The sequence below is a fragment of the Castor canadensis genome, chromosome 7 (genome assembly GCF_047511655.1).
Source record: "Castor canadensis chromosome 7, mCasCan1.hap1v2, whole genome shotgun sequence".
NCBI lineage: Eukaryota > Metazoa > Chordata > Mammalia > Rodentia > Castoridae > Castor > Castor canadensis.
Genome location: NC_133392.1, coordinates 151,416,125 through 151,435,849, shown reverse-complemented (window position 1 = coordinate 151,435,849; position 19,725 = coordinate 151,416,125). Strand labels below are relative to the sequence as shown.

The following is a 19,725-nucleotide window of genomic DNA, read 5'->3' as shown; positions in this document are numbered from 1 at the left end:
CATGGGTCCTTGGTTGGGGGAAGGGGCTTGTACATAGCCGACTCTTGACTGTCTGCTTTCCTTCACACTTTTAGGGTCCTCCTGATGGTGAGGCCTTACAGCCTACATCATCTACACAGCCTGCCCCGCTTGTGCCACCTGCCCAGCCTGCCCCACCTGTGCCACCCTGCCAGCCCTCCCAGCTCAGCCAAGCTGGCCAGCCACCAAGTAGCAAGATGCCTCAGGTCTCCCAAGAGGCAAAGGGGACCCAAACAGGAGGAGCAGAGCAGCCTCGCCTCCCAGCTGTCTCTGCAAACAGGCCGCCTGAGCCTCACACTCAGAGGGCCCAGGTGGAAACAGGCCAGACATCCCACCCTTCCCCTGTGTCTGTCTCCATGAAACCTGACCTCCCGGCCCCTCTGTCAGTGCAGGCTGCCCCAAAGCAGCCGTTGTTTGTCCCCACAACGTCAGGCCCCAGCACCCCACCAGGACTGGCTCTGTCGCACACTGAAACTCAGCCAGCCTCAAAGCAAGACTCTTCTCCACACTTGACTTCCCAGAGACCTGTGGATATGGTCCAACTTCTGAAGGTAAGCATGGGCAGGGCTGTCCCTGCTGCCCCCCAGACTGTGCTAAGTTTGACTTAGACCGGCTAGCTGCTGCCTAGAGCTCTGTCCAGCACAGCCCAGCTGTCCAGCCACAGGCTCACTTCCACTTTGTTTCCCTATGAGCAGAAGTACCCCATCGTGTGGCAGGGGCTGCTGGCCCTTAAGAATGACACAGCTGCTGTGCAGCTCCACTTTGTCTCTGGCAACAACGTACTGGCCCATCGGTCCCTGCCCCTGTCTGAAGGAGGCCCCCCACTGAGGATTGCCCAGAGGATGCGGCTGGAAGCCTCACAGCTGGAAGGGGTTGCCAGGAGGATGACGGTAAGAGTTGAGGGCCCTAGTGAGCGCCTGCCCCACCCACAGGGAGAGGAGCACATAGATGGCCCCTTGCCAGCCTGTCTCTTGACACGGGCAGAGTAATAGAATTTTTTTTTCCCTCTGAGTAGTGGAATTCTTGAGGTGAACAATGGCAGACACATTGTCTTTCTACTTGGTGTTAAATATCTCTAATCTGAAAACAAAGCGTGTTCTCTTTCAACAAATACAGGGTGGACTTGACTGACTTACCAGAGGTGACTAGGTGTGGGAGGGTGATAGTGGACTTAGCACCCTGGGTTGGACATGTGCTCCTGTTTGGCTAGGAGACCCCTGACCACTGGCCTCTGCCCCAGGTGGAGACAGATTACTGTCTGCTGCTGGCCTTGCCCTGTGGTCGTGACCAAGAGGATGTGGTGAGCCAGACCGAGTCCCTCAAGGCTGCGTTCATCACTTACTTGCAAGCCAAGCAGGCGGCGGGGATAATCAACGTTCCAAACCCTGGCTCTAATCAGGTTGGTCCAGTGTTCTTCCCCTTTGCTCTCTCCCTCACAGGTGGGCCAGTCTAGGGCAGGTGCTGTGGATTTTTCCAGTGACTCTAGAGTAGCCCAGGTGCTCCCAGAGGAGGTGGGCCAAAGGGCATTTTGTATGCCGCCAGCCTGGGCGGGGCCCCATTGCCTGTCCTGGAGAGAGCAGCTGAGGGGATTGGTGCGCTTGATGGAGAGGCCCCAGGACACATGGGAGTAGGTCTCATCTGCTGGGTATCGTCATGGGGTGGGCAGCTGGCCTGGCTCTGCCTGGGGTCTTATGCAGTGGGGAGAGCGATTTGAAGACAGAGGGTCCCACTTTTTCTCACTCCTCCCCCAGCCTGCCTATGTGCTGCAGATCTTCCCACCCTGTGAGTTCTCTGAGAGTCACCTGTCCCGCCTGGCCCCTGACCTCCTCGCCAGCATCTCCAACATTTCTCCCCATCTCATGATCGTTATTGCCTCTGTATGAGTCACTGAATGGTCATCACCTCCGGGTGTTTTCCTGAACCTCTGCTGCAAAAAATGCACACAGAACTCCGGACAGGACGACCCAGCCAGGTGGAGGGGAAGCTGCCGAAGGGGACAGGCTGCCAAGATGCCAGCTTCCTGCACCCTCGCGCCCGCCCAGATCCGTGGGACTGACCTCCTCTGGGCGGTGGTGCTGCTACCTTGTATGTTTACAATGACACTTTCACCCAGGACAGATCACCAACCGATGGACTCGTAGACGCATAGAGGCTGGGTTTCTGTCTCCTCTTGGAGAAAAGGAACAAGGCAGTGGAATTTTTTTGTTTTTTAAAGAAACAAGAAGACACCTGCCTTTGCACTAAATTAGTGACTTGGACTTTTGCACAGTGAATATGGACTGTGACATTCTGGTGTACGAGAACACACATCACGGACTCCAATGCAGGATGTGGGACTTCTGCTGGAACCTGGGGGGGGGGGGTTCAAGGAACATTTCATTGGTTTTTTTTTTTTTTTTTTTTTGCCCCACATCCTCCCTTCCCTGCTCATTGGATGTCACCTTTCTCAATTCTCCTGCTGCCACCACCTTTGACTTACCAGGATGTACAGTTTACAATCAAACAAGAGCAAACAGGAGGATTTTCTTTCTTGGTGGGACATGCAGAACTTGGGAGTGTGTGTATATATAAATATATAATATATATAAATATATATAATACTGACTTAAAAAATCAAATTTCCCTGACATACATTTTTTTTAATCTGTGCCAAAAATGTGTTTTCAAAGAAAATCTTATTTTCATACTCAGACTTTGTACCGTCATTCATTTGTATACGTGCACTTCGTTACAGCACGGGTCCTGCCGCCCGTGACATGGAAGTGTCACACAGCACCTGTACAAAAAGACTGGCCAATCCCTCTTCCTGTGACTGCTCCCAGACCTCCTAACACTTATTAATTTATGAAACTGTTTTTCTCAGCGCAGTTTTGTTTTGTGTGTCCATTGGATTACAAACTTTATTAAAAAATACAAAACACTTCGTGTGAATGTGATCATAGCTCAAGTGGGAGCAGCAGGGTCCTTGACTTACGGGAACAGTAGCCCTCTCTCCAACTTTGCTTTCTCTTGTCCCACCTGAAGTCTGAACAAGAGCCTTTCTGCCATGAAATCCTCCCCCAAAAGCATTTTACACCTTGTACAAAAAGACTTTTGTCACAAGCACTGAACTTTAACATTTTTCAATGTTATGGCATAGATAGATAGACAGATGCTAACTGGTTGCTAGGCAGTGTTGAAGGCACTTCAGGTTTCCATACAGGATTATCCTCGGCCCCAAACTTAAGCCTGTTGTGCTGGCTCTGGCCATCTGGCCCCTTCCCTTCCCCCAGTGGGGTGCTGGCAGCACCTCAAAGGTGGGAGTAAAGCATGGTGGAGGTGCTTCCTATACTTCAGTTACTCCTGTACCTGCTTCCTGGCAGAAGGATGAAGGGAGATAGTTCCCCTGCAGTTGTGGAACCAGGGTGGGGACAGGGACACGAGGAGCAAAGTTCATGTCTCCTGTGCACTGGTAGGAGGCTGGACAGGGCTCCTATGGAAGATCTAGATACTTGTAGATGGTGTCACCTATGAAGGGTCACCTTTGCTGGGGACAAGCTGTGGAACGAGGCAGGGACAGGTCTCTAGCTCCCCACTGTTAGGAGTGAAGATGGACAGCCCTGCTTGCTGTGCCTGTCCCCACTGAAGCTCCAGGATGCTCCTTTCTGTCAGTCACTCTGGGCCAGCCTGGTGGTGGAGACTCCAGCAGGGCAAGTAAACATCTCTGGCTTGGTCTACTTCTGAAGCAAGTGTGGCTCTGCTACTTCCCCAGGCTCTGGGTTCCCAAAGAATCTGGCCAAAGAGTGGAAAACACTGTGGCCTTGGGGCTGGGCTCTCTGGGCCACTTGGGTCTGTCTCAGTGTGAAGTTGTGGTTCTCCTGCTGCCCTTTCCCCAACCACCCAGGCAGAGGGTAGTAGGGTCACAATGTTGCTTCCTGGGGTGCATGCAGCTCCATCTCAGGTCCAGGGTGCTGCATACACCCCAACTTGGGATCCAGTTGGCTAAGGGAAGACAGGTCCTTGGGCTCCACTTTTCTTCTGCAAGAGGGACAGCAGGGCTTTCCCAGAAGGTTGGTCCCTGGGAGGTGTGTACCCTTCTGTGGAATCAGCCATAGCTGCCAGCAAACCACCCACCCCCACAGGGACCTATAGGAAGCATTAGAAAATAATCAAATTTATTCTCTCTAGGGAAGGTAGGGGGGAGGGTTCACCCTTCTCAGTTTTAGGGTGCCATCCATCCTTAAATAAACAGTCAGAAGGGCTGCCTGCTCAGTCCACAGATGGTGGGCATTCAGAAGCTGTGGGTGGGGTCTCTGCCAGTGCAGGTTGACCCTCCGCCCCGTCCCGAGGGCGGAAGACCAGCTCCCCAGCCTGCAGCACCTGCCCAGTCGGCCATGTGCTCCCTGGCCCATACTGCTGGTAGAAGTCCGCGTCGGTCTGGAACATGACTAGTGCCTGGGCCGTGTGGATCCGAACATGCTGAGCCAGGCTGTTGGCATCCAAGAATTTGTCCCCACAGGAATCACAGGCATAGAGGATGTGGGTGTTGGGGTCTGTGGAGGTGGAAGCTGCAGTCAGGGTGGGAAGAGCCCTGGCTCTACCAGCACTCAAACCCTGGGTGGCCCCTCTCACCTTCTTCCTGCACTTGCTTCACAGCTTTGCTGATCTCGGCTTTAAGTACTTCAGTCTCATCGGCTGTCACTGCAGCCCCCACTGGTACCACTGGGGGTAGAGTCAGCAGAGCCTGAGGGGAAAGCCACAGGCACCCCACCCCATTGCTGCCACCCAAGGCCAGCTGTCTATAACCGCTCTCTGCTGCCCATAGCCCGCACCTGTGAGTTGAGTAACGGCTGTTGCTGCCAGTGCCTCGGTGGCCAGCGTGACCATGTCATCCACAGTGACCACACTGACCTCACCACCCTCCTCTGGCTCCAGTATTTTGATGCCCGCCTTGCCCTGGTGCACAGTCTTCACATGGGAGCGCAGGTTGTCCACCCGGTTGAAGCCACGGCCACACTTGTCACAGAGGTAAGGCTTCTCTCCTGGTAGGGAGGCAAGGTTTGCTCCTGCTTTGGGAGAGGGGTTGCGGGGGGTGGAGGGAAGGACCTCCAGACCTCTTGCTTCCCCACCCCCAGCAGCCCCATCTTTTCCAGCAGGTTCTCTGGGGTGGCCACCAGAGCTAACAGTTGCTTCCAGTGGCACCCTGTCCCTCTGAAAGCTCTAAGAAAAAAGGAGCCTGCATCTGAACTGAACTGCCTCCAAGGCCACCTACCACAAATGCTGGCGCCCAAGGGGACAGTCCCCTTCCCACCCACCCATCGCCAGCAGGCACGTGTGCTCACCGGTGTGGATGATGATGTGCTTGGACAGGTCCCCCACGTTCACAAAGGCCTTGCTGCACACGCTGCACTTGTGGGGACGGATGTTGTCATGGTGGCGAATGTGATTGGCCAACTGGCTGGACTGGACGAACCTGCAGGGCAGCAAGGGAGGGAGGGGCTCTCACTGAGCTGAGCTGGGGGAGCAGGACTGGGACCACCTGAGTACAACCGGGGCGTGGGCACCAGTTCCAACCGCTCGTCCACCGTGTGCTCTGTCTGGACCCTGGGTAGCACCTTTTGCCGCAGCGCTCGCAGACGTAGGGCTTCTCCCCTGTGTGCTGGCGCACGTGGGCGATGAGGGAGCTGGCCTGGGTGAAGGCCTTGCCACACATCACACACTGGCACGGCTTCTCGCCTGGAGACAGACGTGGGGAAGACGTTGGCCCCACTTCTGCTCCCCACACTCCACCCCAAGCCCAGCAGCTTGCAGTGCCTGCTCACCCACCGGTGTGGATCCGGACGTGCCGCTGCAGTGCACCAGGGTCAGCGAACTGCCGCTGGCAGTGGATGCACACGTACGGCTTCTCCCCACTGTGGATCCGGAGGTGCCGCTTGAGGTTCCCTGCAGTGAGATCCAGTGTGAGCCTGTAAGCGGTACCACGCGGGGACCGAGGAGCGGGCATGGGAACAGCCGGGGCGCCGGGGCCTACCTGAGGTGGTGAACTGCTTCCCACACTCTCGGCACTTGAGGGGCCCATCTGCGATGTGGATCTTCAGGTGGGCCTTCAAGTTTCCCACCTGTGTCCAGGCAGGGGCTCAGAAGGGCCCCCACAGAACGTGGCCTTGGGCCCCTCCCCAGCCCCTTCCTCCAAGGAACAACTGATTCTCAGGTCTCCCAAGGTTGGGGGATGCCTTCATCTCCCCGAGGTCCAGAGAATGTTCCAGCTCCCTGCGTGAAAGGTAAAAACCACCCCACCCACTTCTTTCTGGCCCCAACCCCTCTCTACTTGCCCTCCCAGATGCCTGGGCCATGGGGTCGGAGTACCACCCTGGGGAGAGCTGCTGTTCACACACATGGTGGCTGCTCTCCACTAACCCTGAGGTGCCACCAGTAGATACTCTGGGAGGGCCGCACACCTGGTTGAACTTCTTGTCGCAGTGTGGGCACTTGTGCTCCTTGTCGGTGTCATGTGTCTCTAGGTGGCGCATCTTGGATGTGGGGTCAGAAAAGGAGCGGCCACAGTAGTCGCACTGGTAGGGCTTCTCGCCACTGTGCACCAGCTGGTGGCGCTTGAGGTTCCCCGAGGTGGTGAAGAGCTTGCCACAGTCCCCGCAGCGGTAGCGTGCCTCGCCTGAGTGCCGCTTCTTGTGCAGGTTCAGCAGGCTGATGAGCCGGTAGCTCTTGCCGCACTCCTCGCAGCCGTATGGCTTCAGTGGGCTGCAGGGTCAGAAGGCGACAACAGGGAAGGGAGCTCGCCAGGTCCCAGACAGGTGGCCCAGGGGAGGCGGGGTGGGTACCTGTGCGTCTTCTCATGGGCCTTGCACGCAGCGGGGTCAGAGAAGGCCTTGCTGCACTCCCGGCAGGAGAAGGGCTTCTCACCCGTGTGGATTCGGATGTGCCGCTTGAAGTTCCCCGTGTGCGTGAACTCCTTCCCACAGTCCTGTGGGCACAGCAGGAAAGGGGTGGGTGAGGGACTGCTGGGACTGGGCAGGCAGAGGGCTGGCACCACCCGCGCCCCGCACCTCACACTTGTGGATGATGGAGCCGTAGGCCTTGGACTCTGTGCGGTCCCCATAGGTGCCTGAGCGTAGGCTCCGGGCCTCAGTGCTGAGCTCTTGCCCAGAGTCCGTGCCTGCGGACTCCTCATTCTCCTCCGGGCCCTCTCCGTTCTCCAGCTGCGGCCCCTCTTCCTTAACTGCAGCAGGCCCAGTGCCCTCCTCCTCTCGCTGTTCTTCCCCTTTGCTGGCTGGTTCCACCTCCATTTCTGCAAAGAGGGGAGCAGGCACTGAGGCGCCTGGCCATAACCAGCCTCACCTCTGCACACCTCTTTCTCTGTGTGAGCACCTAGCAGGGGCTCTAGCAGAAGTCTGAGAGTAACAAGCAAACGGTCCCTAGCATTGCCAGGGACGGCACTAGGGGTGGACGTTTTATGACCAGGATAGTTGCTACCTGGGGTTCTCAGTCAACTGGGGATGGGCACTTTCAACAGGCAGCAGCAGCAGCAGGGCACAGCCTGTGCAGTGCCCAGATGGGTGGAAGCAGGGCCTGTCTGCGTTAATGGAAAGCATGGCCAAGATGTACAACCAAGACACAGAGCTCAAGATTTCAGGAGAAAAAAGCTGAAGTGAATGACAGCTCCGAGTAGGATAGGCTGGAGGCAGGAGGAAAGGGAGGTGCAGGTTGTGCTATGCACAAGCAAGCCAGGGCCCTGGCTGAGAGGAGGGCACCTTGCTCTGAACTCTCTGATAAGGCAGCCTCAGCTTCTGCAGCAGCCATGCTGCTGGTGGGGTCTGGCTTGAGCTCCGCAGGCAGGGGCTCCCGGGGGGCATCAGCCTTCTCCGTCTGTTCTGCACCTGGAGGGGGCACCAGAGGCTGGATTGGACCCTTTGTCCAGGGGCCAGCCAGGTCTCTGCTGCAGCTGGAACAGACACCATAGAACAATCCCTGGGTCTGTCTGGGTGATGTGAGCCAGAGAAGTGCAGAAACCCAAGCAACCTACTTCTTTGCCACAGGTCCCTCATTACCCTGGGTCCGAGGTAGCTGGGAGGTAATGGGATAGGCCTGATTTCCTGCTGCCCACCTCCAGGCAGCCCGCAGTACCCAGATCAGAACTCACCACTGGCTGCACTCTCGGCCTGGCCACCCCGCTCCTCTTTGAGCTCCCTGCCTGGGCCTGAGGGTGGACTTCTCGCTTGGTCCAACCTGCTCAGTGTGGTGGCAGCAGCCTTCTCTTTGGCTCTTTTGTCCCCTCCTAGAGACAGAACAGGACATACCTGCCATTTCCCATCAAGTGCCCACCTGGGAAGTGGGGGGTGAGGTGGCTCTGAACTTGCTAACTCTTCTGGGTCCTCTTGTCCTTCCTGGGGATATATCTAAATAGTGGTTTTTTGGTTTGTTCATTGAACATATTGTTTCCAGGGCACTGACTCCATGCTCCCTGCAGCTGGCACTGGGAATGAAGCAGTGGCAGCTCATGCTTCTGTGGGGGCTGTAGACTGGCCAGAAAAACAGACATACCTCACATGCATCAAGGACACTGGCCACAGCAGGTGTCTGAGGGCTTCTGAGGATGTCAGGGGAGAGGAAGGAAGCACACAGAAGACAGCTGTGGCAAGGCTTAGGAGTGAGCCCTGTCTATATTCACCAGCAGTGACCCAGGCATGACTCCCATTTTCTGCTGGCAAGGTGGGAAGGGGAAGGCCGAGGGCCCTTCTCTGGCATGACCATAGCATTCCTGACCATAGTGCCCTACAGCAGAGGTAGGCAGATGAGGGAAGTAACATCCAGGGAGGTGACCCAGAGGCAAGGCCCCATCAAAAGCGAGATTCTCGGGCTGGGGGTGTAGCTCAAGTGGTCGAGTGCCTGCTTAGCAATTGTAAGGCCCTGAGTTCAATCCCTAATACCACACACACACAAAACAAAACAAGGGTTCTCTGGACACCTCTGAGGAACAGCCTGAACTTACCTTCTATGGCCTCTGTGTTTTCCCCAGAGCCATTGGCCGGCTCAGCAAGGGACTTGAGTGCATGGCAGGCTGTCATGATATCCTGCATCTGGAGGAAGCTGGCCACAGCTAACACATCATCCACGTTCTCAGGGCTCAGGCTCAGCTTGGCTGTATACATAAACTCCAGCACCTGCCCCAGGCCTGCCAAGGATAGGACAGCCATCACAGACCCATCTCAGAGGGCCCTTCCATTCAGTGGAGAGATCAAGGGCTCTGGAACACAGTGGTGAGCCTCTACCATCTGCCTCTTGTGCTAGGGGTGAGCAGGCTGGGCCAGCCCAGCACACAGCCTCTAAAAAGGACATCCAGGGGAACAGAGGGTATGAGACTCACCCAGCCCCTGCACTAGACATGGCGTGGAAACATTCACCCTGCACACCCAACACCCAGCCACTACACTTCATCAGCAGCAGACACTCCAACCCACTGTCAGGATTGGCTTCCTCAGGGCTCTGCCATCAACTCCATCTGATCTCGAGGCCAGTTACCTGACCTCCATTGGTGTCAGTTCCTACATCTATACAATAGAACAACAACTTGCCCTGACCTTCTCACAGTATGTCATATCATTCTGGGTTGGGAGCACAAATTCAACCCCCACACCTAACCAGCCCATGCCCTAGCCACCCCATCAGCTCACCCCACACTGCTGGTTAGCCTGGAGTAGCAGCTCCAGAACTGACTCAGCTGCAGGAAAGGGTCAGGGGACCCAGGGCTGGCCCACTCTCTGTCCCTCCTGATGAGGCTTGTCCTATATTAGCTCTGGCCTAGAGTTTACCATGAACTGGCCCTTCCTGCCAGTTCTCTCCTTACCATGCTAATCCTGTCAAAACAGGTACCCCAGAGGTGGTTCAGTGCCTGAGACTTGTGTGGGAGACCTGGTACACCCCATGTCCTGCAGATCCTGCCTTAGGAGGGCCTTGTATGGCACAAAGCCAGCCACAGCTTCAGACTCCACAAGCTCGCTCTGGCCCCGAGGGGGTACCTGCCGCATTACTGATGTCCAGGTGTACCACGTCCTTCTGGTCCACAAAGAGCATCTTGAAGTACTCGCTGCAGGCTGCCAGCACTGCCTTGTGGGCCTTAAAGTCGACACCATCCACCACAAAGGTACAGTCACACAAAAGCCCCAGTTGCCGCTGCTGGTTCAGCTGCTCCAGGACATGTTGGCTATGATGGGGGAAGTCCATGGCTGCATAGAGCCAGAAGTCTCTGTTAGCATGAGACAGTGCATCAGCCAACTCACCTGCCAGCCCAGTCCCTCAGAGACAGGAGGAGTCAGGGAGAACTGAAACAAGTGAGGCATTTCTACCACAGTAAGGGCAGATAACTCCAGATACCCTCGACAAGCCAAGGTAGACCAGATTCCGGTGTTTACAGAACAGGGGAAGTTCCCCAAACCAAAAAGCATGGTGGGACCAACATAAAAACAGTCACCTTTGTATCTTGCCAGGTAATGACATTAAAGAGTCAAATGGCAAACAAACACAAAACAATGATGGCTGTCACTGCAACAAAGAAAAGACATGAGCTTAATTTAAGCCCAACACTGTTTTCAAAAAGAGTATACCCCATGATCTTAGAATAAAGGACAGATGTCCAGTTGGACACACCTAGCTTTAAGAAGTCCCTTCTATTTTGGTTATGTTTTCTCTTTCATGGACAAGTGAAAGGTCTGTTTGGGAAGATGACAAGATGGCTTTTATCACCAGGTATTTCAGAACTCAGTCTCTCTCCCACTGAACCAGTGGGGAGATCCCTGTCCGACCCCCACACCTCCCCCCGGCTCATGGACCCAGAGAACAACATAAAGGTGAGGAGTCCCTATGCCTCCAGAAACCTCTGATCTGGTGGCTTTCCCAGGATATATAAGGAACTCTAATCCTGATCCCAAGAGTTGCTTTTGTCAAGCTCCTCGCTTAATGCCTGGAATCCACAACCATCTCAACTGAGTGTGCACAGACCAAGAACTAAACAAGTATCTAAAAGCCTCCCAGCACCACTGTGGAGTCCATCTCAAGACTGGCAATTCTGTAGGGAAAACAGTGACCTTTCCTTCTAGAAAGAGCCAATTTTGGAATGTTTCAAAATAAAAACCAGTACTGGCTATCTGAGACTACATTGTGTAGATCAGCAGGGGAGGCTATGGTGCCCAATCCAGGAGCTGAACAGTGATGGTGGTCTTCTATCAGCTGCTCCAGACCAGGTTTGGACCTCTTCTCTGAGCCCAGGTCTGCCACACCTGCTCTAGGGCTGCTCTTGGGCAGGGGAGAGGGACACTTTAGGGTGCTCTGCCATGGGTGGCAGCAGCTTTGGCCACTCCTTTTACAGCATCTTCCTGGGGTGAGTCACTGGCCGGCAGCCTGGAACAGCAGTGACCATGTATGGCTGGTCGGCTGGGGTGAGGGGATGGAAGCCACCCCCCCTCATGCCAGCACAGGTCAGCCCTGCTGAACACTGACTACCTCCCAGTGGTGTCTGGAAACTTCTCAAAAGTAGGGAATATGCTCTTGTAATCCCAGCACTTGGGAGGCTGAAGCAAGAAGACTGTGAGTTTAAGGCCAGCTTGGGCTGTACAGCAAGACCTTGTCTCAAAAAAAGAAGTGAGAGTATATACTTACATACTTGCTGAGCTGGGCGAGTCACCCCAGTGGTCACAGGCCACAACCCAGCATTCCAGCCCGAGCCATAAAATGTGAGTCGCTGCTGCTGGAGACCTGGGATACCCTCCCTCCCTCCAACATCTGTTCCCAGGCAGTGGTGCTGCTCTGGTCCCAGCAGCCCCACTCAACAACTCTCACTGGCAACAACCTAAAGGGATGCAAGGGGGTTCTTGCCTATGATGGTTCCAAGTGTCAGATATGGAGAGGAACCCATTCCAGTCCCTGGGGCTCAGGACCTGAAGTGGGTACACACTAGGCAAGGTATAAACAGAACCAAAGGCAGTAGGCAAGGACAAGCCCAGGCCAAACTGACCAGACAGCTGTCTTCTCTCTGTGTGGAAAAGGCACATGGACAGATGGGAGTGTGGGCAGACAAACCCTGGGCTTCAGTCCCCAGTCACCCTTCCCATCTTGGGAGCCCCAACTGAACCATCTCCAAAGTGCAAAACGGAGGAGACACAAGGTAAAAGGTCCACAAAGGGGAAAATCCACAGTCAGCTTCAGAACTTGCAGGTGAGGCCAAAATCCATCCCTTCTGGCAGGAAACCTGTTTCCTGGCCCTTATATGGAGACAACATAAAAACTGAGCTGAGAGGGAGTGACTCCCAGGCTCTGAAGCAGGGCAGAGGATTCCCAGACCCCACTGATGGGGCCTGCTGAGAGCAGGTCCCTCCAGCAGGAAAAGACTTGCCTGGCAGGGAAAGGAAACAGGAAGACCTCAGCCAGCAGGGCAAGGACCTGCAGCTCATCTGGAAGCAAGGGCTGCAATGAGGCCTTGGGCTGTCACCCTGGAGCTCCCACAGGGAAGGACAGAAAGGCCTAGCCAAACTGCCCTCCTGGGGTTGGACACAGCTGAAGGAGGGGCCAAGGTGCCCTGCTTTCAGAGGCTTGAGGATCAGAAGACTAGTAAAGGGCCCTAGGACCAGGTGGATGGTGGCCTGGATCCTCCAACCCTGCTCCACCTCCCTACCAGATTTGCACCTGATGCCACAACACTCTTCTGAGGCAGGACGCTCTCAGAGGCAGCTTCCTTCCCGTATGTGGGGGTAGGGAGGAAACACGAGGTTTCAAATTTCCTCTGGTGCATTCCAACAGAGAAACCCTTACAAGGGCATTCGTTCTAGTAAAGAGAAAGGGGAGAGAGAGGTGAAGGGAAGGAGAAGCAGCAAGGACTAGAAGAGAAGGGAAGGAGAGGAGAGCAAGTAAAAGGAAAGGAGAAAAGAAAAAGCCAGCTCTCTTCCAAGTGCCAGATAAGCAGCAGTTCAAATTTGTGCTCTCAGCACATATGCGAGCAGCCAGGGTTGGGGGAATAGTAAAGGAGCTGAGTGGGCACCAAGTGCTAAATGGTAGTGACCAAGCCGGGTGCTGGTGGTTCACGCCTGTAATCCTAGTTACTCAGGAGGCGCAAATCAAGAGGATCACAGTTCAAAGCCAGCCCAGGCAAATAGTTTGTGAGACCCTATCTTGAAAAACCCATCACAGAAAAGGGCTGGTGGAGTGGCTGAAAGTGTAGGCTCTGAGTTCAAGCCCCAATACCGAAAATAAATAAATAAATGTCACATATGAGAAGGTGAGATGCTGCTAGCCTGGTCTTTCTGGGAGGGGCTAAGCACTACAAGGCAGGGCTCCCCATATCCAAACCTGTGTAAAATGGTCTAGAACGATCATTAGGCTATCTTCTACCAGAAGGCCAAGCTTAAAAGGGCAGAGGAAATGAGGCTGAGCATGGGAACTGAGGGGCCATGAAGAGGGTCACACAGGTAACCAAAGACATCCATCGTCCTTCTCAGAGTGTGTGCATGAAGGGCCATGTGGACTGAGACCATACCACAGAAATAAGATTGACAGCCAACTGATCTTGGTCCTACCATGTCTGTTGGCACCTCTAAATGATGGTTATGAAGATTCTTCCAAGTCAGATGCCATTGGCTCACGCCTATAATAGTTCCTAGCTACTAGGGAGGTAGAGATCAGGAGGATCACAGTTTGAGGCCAGCCTGGGCAAATAGTCTCTCAAAGACAGAGACCTTATCTTGAAAATACCCAACACAAAAAAGGGCTAGTGGAGTGGCTTAAGTGGTAGAGTGCCTGCCTAGCAAGTGTGAGGCCAAGTTCAAATTCTAGTATTGCACAAAGAAAGAAAAAAAAAGGGAAGGGAAGGGGGCAAGGGGGGAAAAAAGAAAAGAAAAGAAAAAGACTGTCTGGCACCAGAGGCTGCTTCCATCAGCATCCTGGAATGAAGGCCCTTCATTCAAACACAAGTGCAGGACCCTTCATCAACTCCATCTTGCTTGATGGGTGATAAATGTGGGTGTTAAAGTTTCTTCTAAAGAGACCCTCAAAACTTCGAACTGTAGAAAATGCAAGCAGGACAAGACTGTGGTCTCATATCAGATGCAGAAAATGAGCCCCAGTGATAACACAGCTCACCTAGGGACCTCTTAACAGTCAAACTGCCCTGAGCTTTGGATGCAAAGTGTGGAATGCAGTTGGGCACCTTCTCTGATGACACCTCCATGGTTCAGTTTTTTCCCTTAATTAAAGGGCTGCAGTTCAGGAGCCAGCATTGGAATGCCCTCCTGATGACCAACAAGGGCTCACAAGGAATACTTTGGGAATAAAAGAGAGGTACCTCTTGAGGGATATCTGCAGTGTGTCTCCAAACAGGTACAGTGGACACTGGTGGCTCAATCCTGGGCTCTTAGGAAGGTACCCACAGTCCCTCCCATCAAATCTGGATTGGCTAATGACAACTCTAGCCAACAAGATTCAGTGACCGTGCCAGGCTCAGGCCTAGACCTTAATGAGTCGAAAAAATCTGGTGCCCCAGGCTCCAGCCACCAAGCCATAGGGACGTCCAGGCCTCTCTTGACTGGGAAACACAGGGACAGGCACTGGAGGAGCAAGGCCACATGACATCCCAGGGCTATGGGATGAGAGTCACTTTCTTGAACTTCCCAACTGCCAGCTGAAATCTGTCACATGAATGATCTCAACCAACACCCTGGAGAGCAACTCAGAGTTGTGAGAAACAGAAACTGATGATGGCTGAAGCCATTAACTTTGGGTTCCTTAACTATGCAGCAAGGACAACTGAAGAATAAACAACAAAGAAAAGGGACCCATTACGGTCAGACATGGTGGTGCATTCTATAATCCCAGCTACTCATGAAGTAGACATCAGGAGGATAGATATTTAAAAGCCTGGCCAAAAAGTTTAGGGAGACTCCATCTCACTCAATAAGCTAGGCATGATGACAGGAGGAATAGATAAAAGGATCACAGTCTGAGGCCAGCCTTTGGCAAAAAAGCAAGACCCTACCTGAAAAAGAACTGAGGGAAAAAAAAAAAGAGAGAGAGACAGCGCGAGAGCGTGCACTGGAGGCATGGCTCAAGTGGTAGAGCATCTGCCTAGTAAGAGCAAGGCCCTGAGTTCAAACCTGTGTACCACCAAAATAAAGAAAAGAAAGGGAATGATTAACCAGAAATCACAGAGTGGCCCTCTCTGGGTAAGGAAAGGGTGCCAGGACTCTACTGAGATGCTGGGCATGTTCTATTTCTTTACTTGAACACTCCTAGATTTATTAAACTAAAATGGATACATTTAATATACTTTCAAATGGAGACAGATTTCAAAGTTCAACAAAATTTTTAGTAAGTAAAAAGCAAAGCACAGGCTCCAGTCATGGCACAGGGCTCACATGCAAAGATTAGCCACTTTCATCAGGGATATCCCAAGGCCCAGGGTCCTGGACAATGGCAGGGTGGTAAGGTTCAGTGCAGCTAGAAAAGCCACAAAGGCATGCACAGTGGGACCCAGGAGGCTGGTGGAGCCACCTCCTTTGGCCTTCAGGTATAAGGGAGGTTCCTCTGTGGGTCATGAGATCCATTCTGCTCAATTCGGTTGAGCCCTCCAAGAACAACAAAACGGCATGTATACAGTCCCTTCAACAGGCCAAGCAGCATGTTGACCATATCCTGGTCACTTGAAAAATAAGAATGCAGCCACTCTGGGGACATCTCATATTGCTGTTGCCTCTGGGATACTGGGGCTAGAGAGGAGCTGGCAGGACCTGAGTTCAGGGTTTGCTGCTGATTTCCAGGAATCTCAGGCAGTTTCTCCATTCATGAAGGCATTCACAGGAGGATTTCACAGATTCATTACAAGATTAAGTGACATAATGTAAGGCAAAAACCTTGTATAGTACCTGGCATGTTCTCAGCACTCAGCAGACTGCTGTTACCAGGAAGCAGAGATGCAGATTATAATTTTCTTTTTTAGCTAAAGATCTTATTAGATGGTTTCTATGTGCCTTTTATGCTGCGTACTTTGGATGCACTCAATTATTTTGTGACCTGACCCTGTTAAGGAAGTTGTGATCATAACCCATTATTCCTTCTAAATGTAATCTGGAAAAATCCCGAAGCACAATTAGCAAGAAAAAAGGGAGGGAGCAAAGAAGGGGACACTGAGCAAAGAGCCATTCAGAATGATTTTCTCTGCCAGGAGGCATTTTACATTGAACCACTGTACTGTTAAACCCTGAGGGTGCTCCCGGGTGAAGCTGGAGTGCTTGCCCAGAGCGCCAAGAGGCCCTGTTGAGCACAACTCCATCCTGGAACCAAATGGACCTCTGTCAAACATGAAACATTACCCAGGTTATCAGCAAGCACTAACCTGTCGGCAGGGTTTCCTAATTGCCACACAGGGGGACGCCATTAAGCCAGGGAACAACTGGCTTGCTGCAAGGAAACACTGAGCTTCACCATCCAGTCCCTGGATCCTAGAACTGGCTGCGCACAGCCTTGACATGACACAGCTGTGCCCTACCCAAGTGTCTGAGAGCAGGTCACCACTGAGCTGCTGGTTGCTCACTGTTCCTGATCATCTAGTAATACAGGTGGCTCAATGGACATAAGTTCAGGTCAAGGAAATGGAAGTTCACACGAGCACTGCCTGGCAACCTTGAAACCTACCCAGCAAGTGACAACCTGTCTCTTTTAGTGCAACCTGGCAAAGACACAAACACCAGAATACCCAGCCCTGCTGGCATGGCTTCTTGGCCCAGCAAAAGCTCTTCCTGTATTGAGACTGTGTTTCTCCAACTTTTAGCAATCTCTTGACATACATGTGCATGTTGCTATCTTTCCCCTCTCCAGTGCTAAGGACCAAATCCACTACCTGGTGAATGCTAGATCACTTGCTCTACCACTGAGCTACGTTCCCAGCTCTACCACTTATAACATCCATTTCCCTTTTAGGTAAACATACAAATCTGACTCAACCCCTCATGACAAGCCCAGATTCTGATACTTTTATTTTCAGTTAGATAGTGCCTACCCTGGCCTTGGAAACTGTGTACCTCCTGCATACTCCTGCCAGCCCAGAGTCAGTAGTGTTTTCTGTCATTTGTATTATAAAAAGCAAGCTTGCTTGCTTGCTTCCTTCCTTCCTCTCCCCCCACCCCTTCCCTCCCTCCATGTTTTGTTTTTTTGTTTTGAGACAGAGTATTATTACGTAGCCCAAACTGGCCTCAGGTTTGCAGTCCTCCTGCCTCTACCTCCAGGAGTGTAGCACCATGTATGTGCCCAGCCCCAGATTTCCTTAGGTCTTAAAAAAAAAAAAAAAAAGTTTAAATATAAAATGAAATTATGATAGACTTTTTTTTTTTTTTTTTTGCAGTGCTGGGGTGTGAACTCAGGGCCTATACCTTCAGCCCCTTTTTATGATGGGTTTTTCAAAGACAGGGTCTTGTGAACTATTTGTCTGGGCTGACTTCGAACTGTGATCCTCCTGATCTCTGCCTCCTGAGTAGCTAGAATTATAGGTGTGAGCCACCGACACCCAGCATGATACTGACTTTGCTTTGAAACTACAGCTACCACCATCCCTAAGGTTTGGCCAAGCTTCTCTCAAAGAGGGGCACCCTCTGGCCTGACCCAGTGGGCCCAACTCTACTAGAAATGTGGCTGCAGAAGGAGCTACCTAAAGCCCAGGCTGTGCCAGCTACCAGTTATAATCAAATGTGCTAGTACTTGCTCTGAGGCTCTTTTTCCTTTGTTTTGACACAGAGTCTGACTACATAGTCCAGACTGGCCTCAAACTTGTGATCCTCCTGCATCCACCTCCAGAGTGCTGGGATTACTGGTATGGGCCACTACACCAGCTCCAGGAGCTCTTGAAGGTCAACAGCAGGTGAAGTAAGAACCCTCCTGCTGAAAAGACAAAATCAGAACACATGGGACATGGGCATAGCTGAGCCTTCTCCCTCATCCCCTAGTCTGAAGTTACACAGAGTGTTTCCTTGTCTTCTGACAGTTTAATAAGCTGTCCTGTCCAGTGGGTACTTCTAATTCCATCTTCCAGATGGTTATGATACCTAATCCAGGACCCAGCTCTCAAGCACTTACAGATCAAGTTGGGGAGCAGCACAGATCTTGGCCTTTTGAGTTATGACTGACTGAATGTCAAAATATTCTGTAGATATTTATGAAATGATAGCTGTATTTTTGGCACTTGTTAACTGTGTGAATAACAGACAAAAGCCACTCTGAAAAATGAATTTCCATTCTAGTAGTGGAAATTCATTATGGAAATTCCATTATGGTTTCGGTGTTTGTGCCCTCCAATACTCATGTTGAAATTTAATTGCCAATATGACAATATTAAGAGATGGGATCTTTCCAGACATGGTGATACATGCCTGTAATCCCAGCACTCAGGAGGCTGAAGGAGGATGATTACACAATCTTGAGGCCAGCCCAGGCTAAATAGGGAAACCCTGTCTACAAAAAAAAAAAAAAAAAAAAAAAAAAGCAGATCATTAAGAGGTGGCTCTACTCTCATGTATGGACTGCAGTATGTCTCATGTATGGACTGCAGTATGTCAGAAGTGGGCCCCTGACAAGAAGGATAAAATCCAGCATCCCATCTTCCCTCTTCTGCTCTCTGCCATGGGAAGATGTAGCACAAAGGTCTTCACCAGATGCCAGCATCTTCATATTGGATTTTCTAGCCTCTATAATTGTGATAAATATGTTTTTCTTTGTAAATTTTTATCCAGTCTGTGGTACTGTGTTGTGTCACACACACACAATACGTATTTGAGAAACAATTCTATGCACATGGGTAGAAAATCTCCCAGGCATATAGACCAGCAGGATGATACAGCTGCACAGCCACTCATAACTACTGCCCTCTGTGGCAACTCAGGCCATAAATTAGGAGCAGGTTCTGAGAAAAAAACAGTGGTTTTCACAAGCATTTAACAAACGCCTCTCTGTGCTCATCTGAGGTACTGCATTAGAGCTTGGCATGTAATGGGGGAAGACAGACAATAAATCAGTATCATCATATCAGGCACTAAGAGCTGTAGAGAAAACTAAAGCAAGCTGGGGAGGAGAAGAGGCAGAAGCTATTTAATATTCAAGAAAAGGAACAAGGAGGACCTCTCTGAGGAGGTGTCATTTAAGCAAAGACCTGAATGAAGCATCAGAGTGAATTATTACGGACACAAGGAAGAGCAGATGTCAAGGCCTTGAGGCTGGCATGACCTTGGCAAAGGGGTGTGTATGTTGAAGAGAAGCAGCTGGATGGGAAAATGAGAAGAGTCAAGGATGGCAAGAGCAGAGGCTGAGGTCTTCCAGAGTCTGAGGGGCATACTAGATTTTGGAGTTTCCTCTAAACTCACTGGGACAACTTGGGAGAGATGAGAGCAGAACAGTGACACCTTCAAATGGCCACTTTTCAGTGCAAGAGAGGCTGCAAGGGGCTGTCGGACATCAAGCAAGACACTTCAGTAGAGAGCAAGAGATGGTGGTAGCCTTGCCAAGGTGGCAGCAGAAATGCTAAGATTTGGGACATGCTTTGTTGGAGCCAACATAATTAGACATGGGTTGTGAGAAAAAGAAAGAAGCCAAAAGTTGGATACTGGTGGCTCACACCTATAACCCTAGCTACTCAGGAGTCAGAGATTAGGAGGATTGAGGTTTGAAGCCAGCCTGGACAAACAGTTC

The 19,725-nt window shown here is 52.1% G+C and overlaps 2 protein-coding genes across 10 annotated transcripts in view; one reads left to right on the top strand and one right to left on the bottom strand.

Annotated features, from left to right (window-relative positions):
- The window catches only part of Spen (spen family transcriptional repressor), an 86,503-nt gene extending 73,341 nt beyond the window's left edge, over positions 1 to 13,162 (top strand). For all 5 annotated transcript variants that reach the window (XM_020173221.2, XM_074081258.1, XM_074081260.1 and 2 more), the window contains 4 exons: positions 75 to 569; positions 714 to 908; positions 1,259 to 1,417; positions 1,770 to 13,162. In XM_020173221.2, the coding sequence (XP_020028810.2) occupies positions 75 to 569; positions 714 to 908; positions 1,259 to 1,417; positions 1,770 to 1,901 (981 nt within the window). In that variant the 3' untranslated portion in view covers positions 1,902 to 13,162. The remainder of the gene's footprint in view (positions 1 to 74; positions 570 to 713; positions 909 to 1,258; positions 1,418 to 1,769) is intronic.
- The window catches only part of Zbtb17 (zinc finger and BTB domain containing 17), a 30,245-nt gene continuing 13,424 nt past the window's right edge, over positions 2,905 to 19,725 (bottom strand). For 3 of the 5 annotated variants that reach the window (XM_074081262.1, XM_020173217.2, XM_074081264.1), the window contains 14 exons: positions 10,032 to 10,238; positions 9,005 to 9,187; positions 8,156 to 8,290; positions 7,767 to 7,892; positions 7,062 to 7,303; positions 6,837 to 6,979; positions 6,456 to 6,756; positions 6,029 to 6,116; positions 5,824 to 5,940; positions 5,613 to 5,733; positions 5,340 to 5,470; positions 4,830 to 5,039; positions 4,630 to 4,719; positions 2,905 to 4,550 (listed from right to left, as the gene is read on the bottom strand). In XM_074081262.1, coding sequence (XP_073937363.1) covers positions 4,267 to 4,550; positions 4,630 to 4,719; positions 4,830 to 5,039; positions 5,340 to 5,470; positions 5,613 to 5,733; positions 5,824 to 5,940; positions 6,029 to 6,116; positions 6,456 to 6,756; positions 6,837 to 6,979; positions 7,062 to 7,303; positions 7,767 to 7,892; positions 8,156 to 8,290; positions 9,005 to 9,187; positions 10,032 to 10,238 — 2,378 coding nt within the window. In that variant the 3' untranslated portion in view covers positions 2,905 to 4,266. Of the gene's footprint in view, positions 4,551 to 4,629; positions 4,720 to 4,829; positions 5,040 to 5,339; positions 5,471 to 5,612; positions 5,734 to 5,823; positions 5,941 to 6,028; positions 6,117 to 6,455; positions 6,757 to 6,836; positions 6,980 to 7,061; positions 7,304 to 7,766; positions 7,893 to 8,155; positions 8,291 to 9,004; positions 9,188 to 10,031; positions 10,259 to 19,725 lie in introns of all 5 variants that reach the window. The other 2 variants (XM_020173218.2, XM_074081265.1) reach the window with 2 other exon arrangements.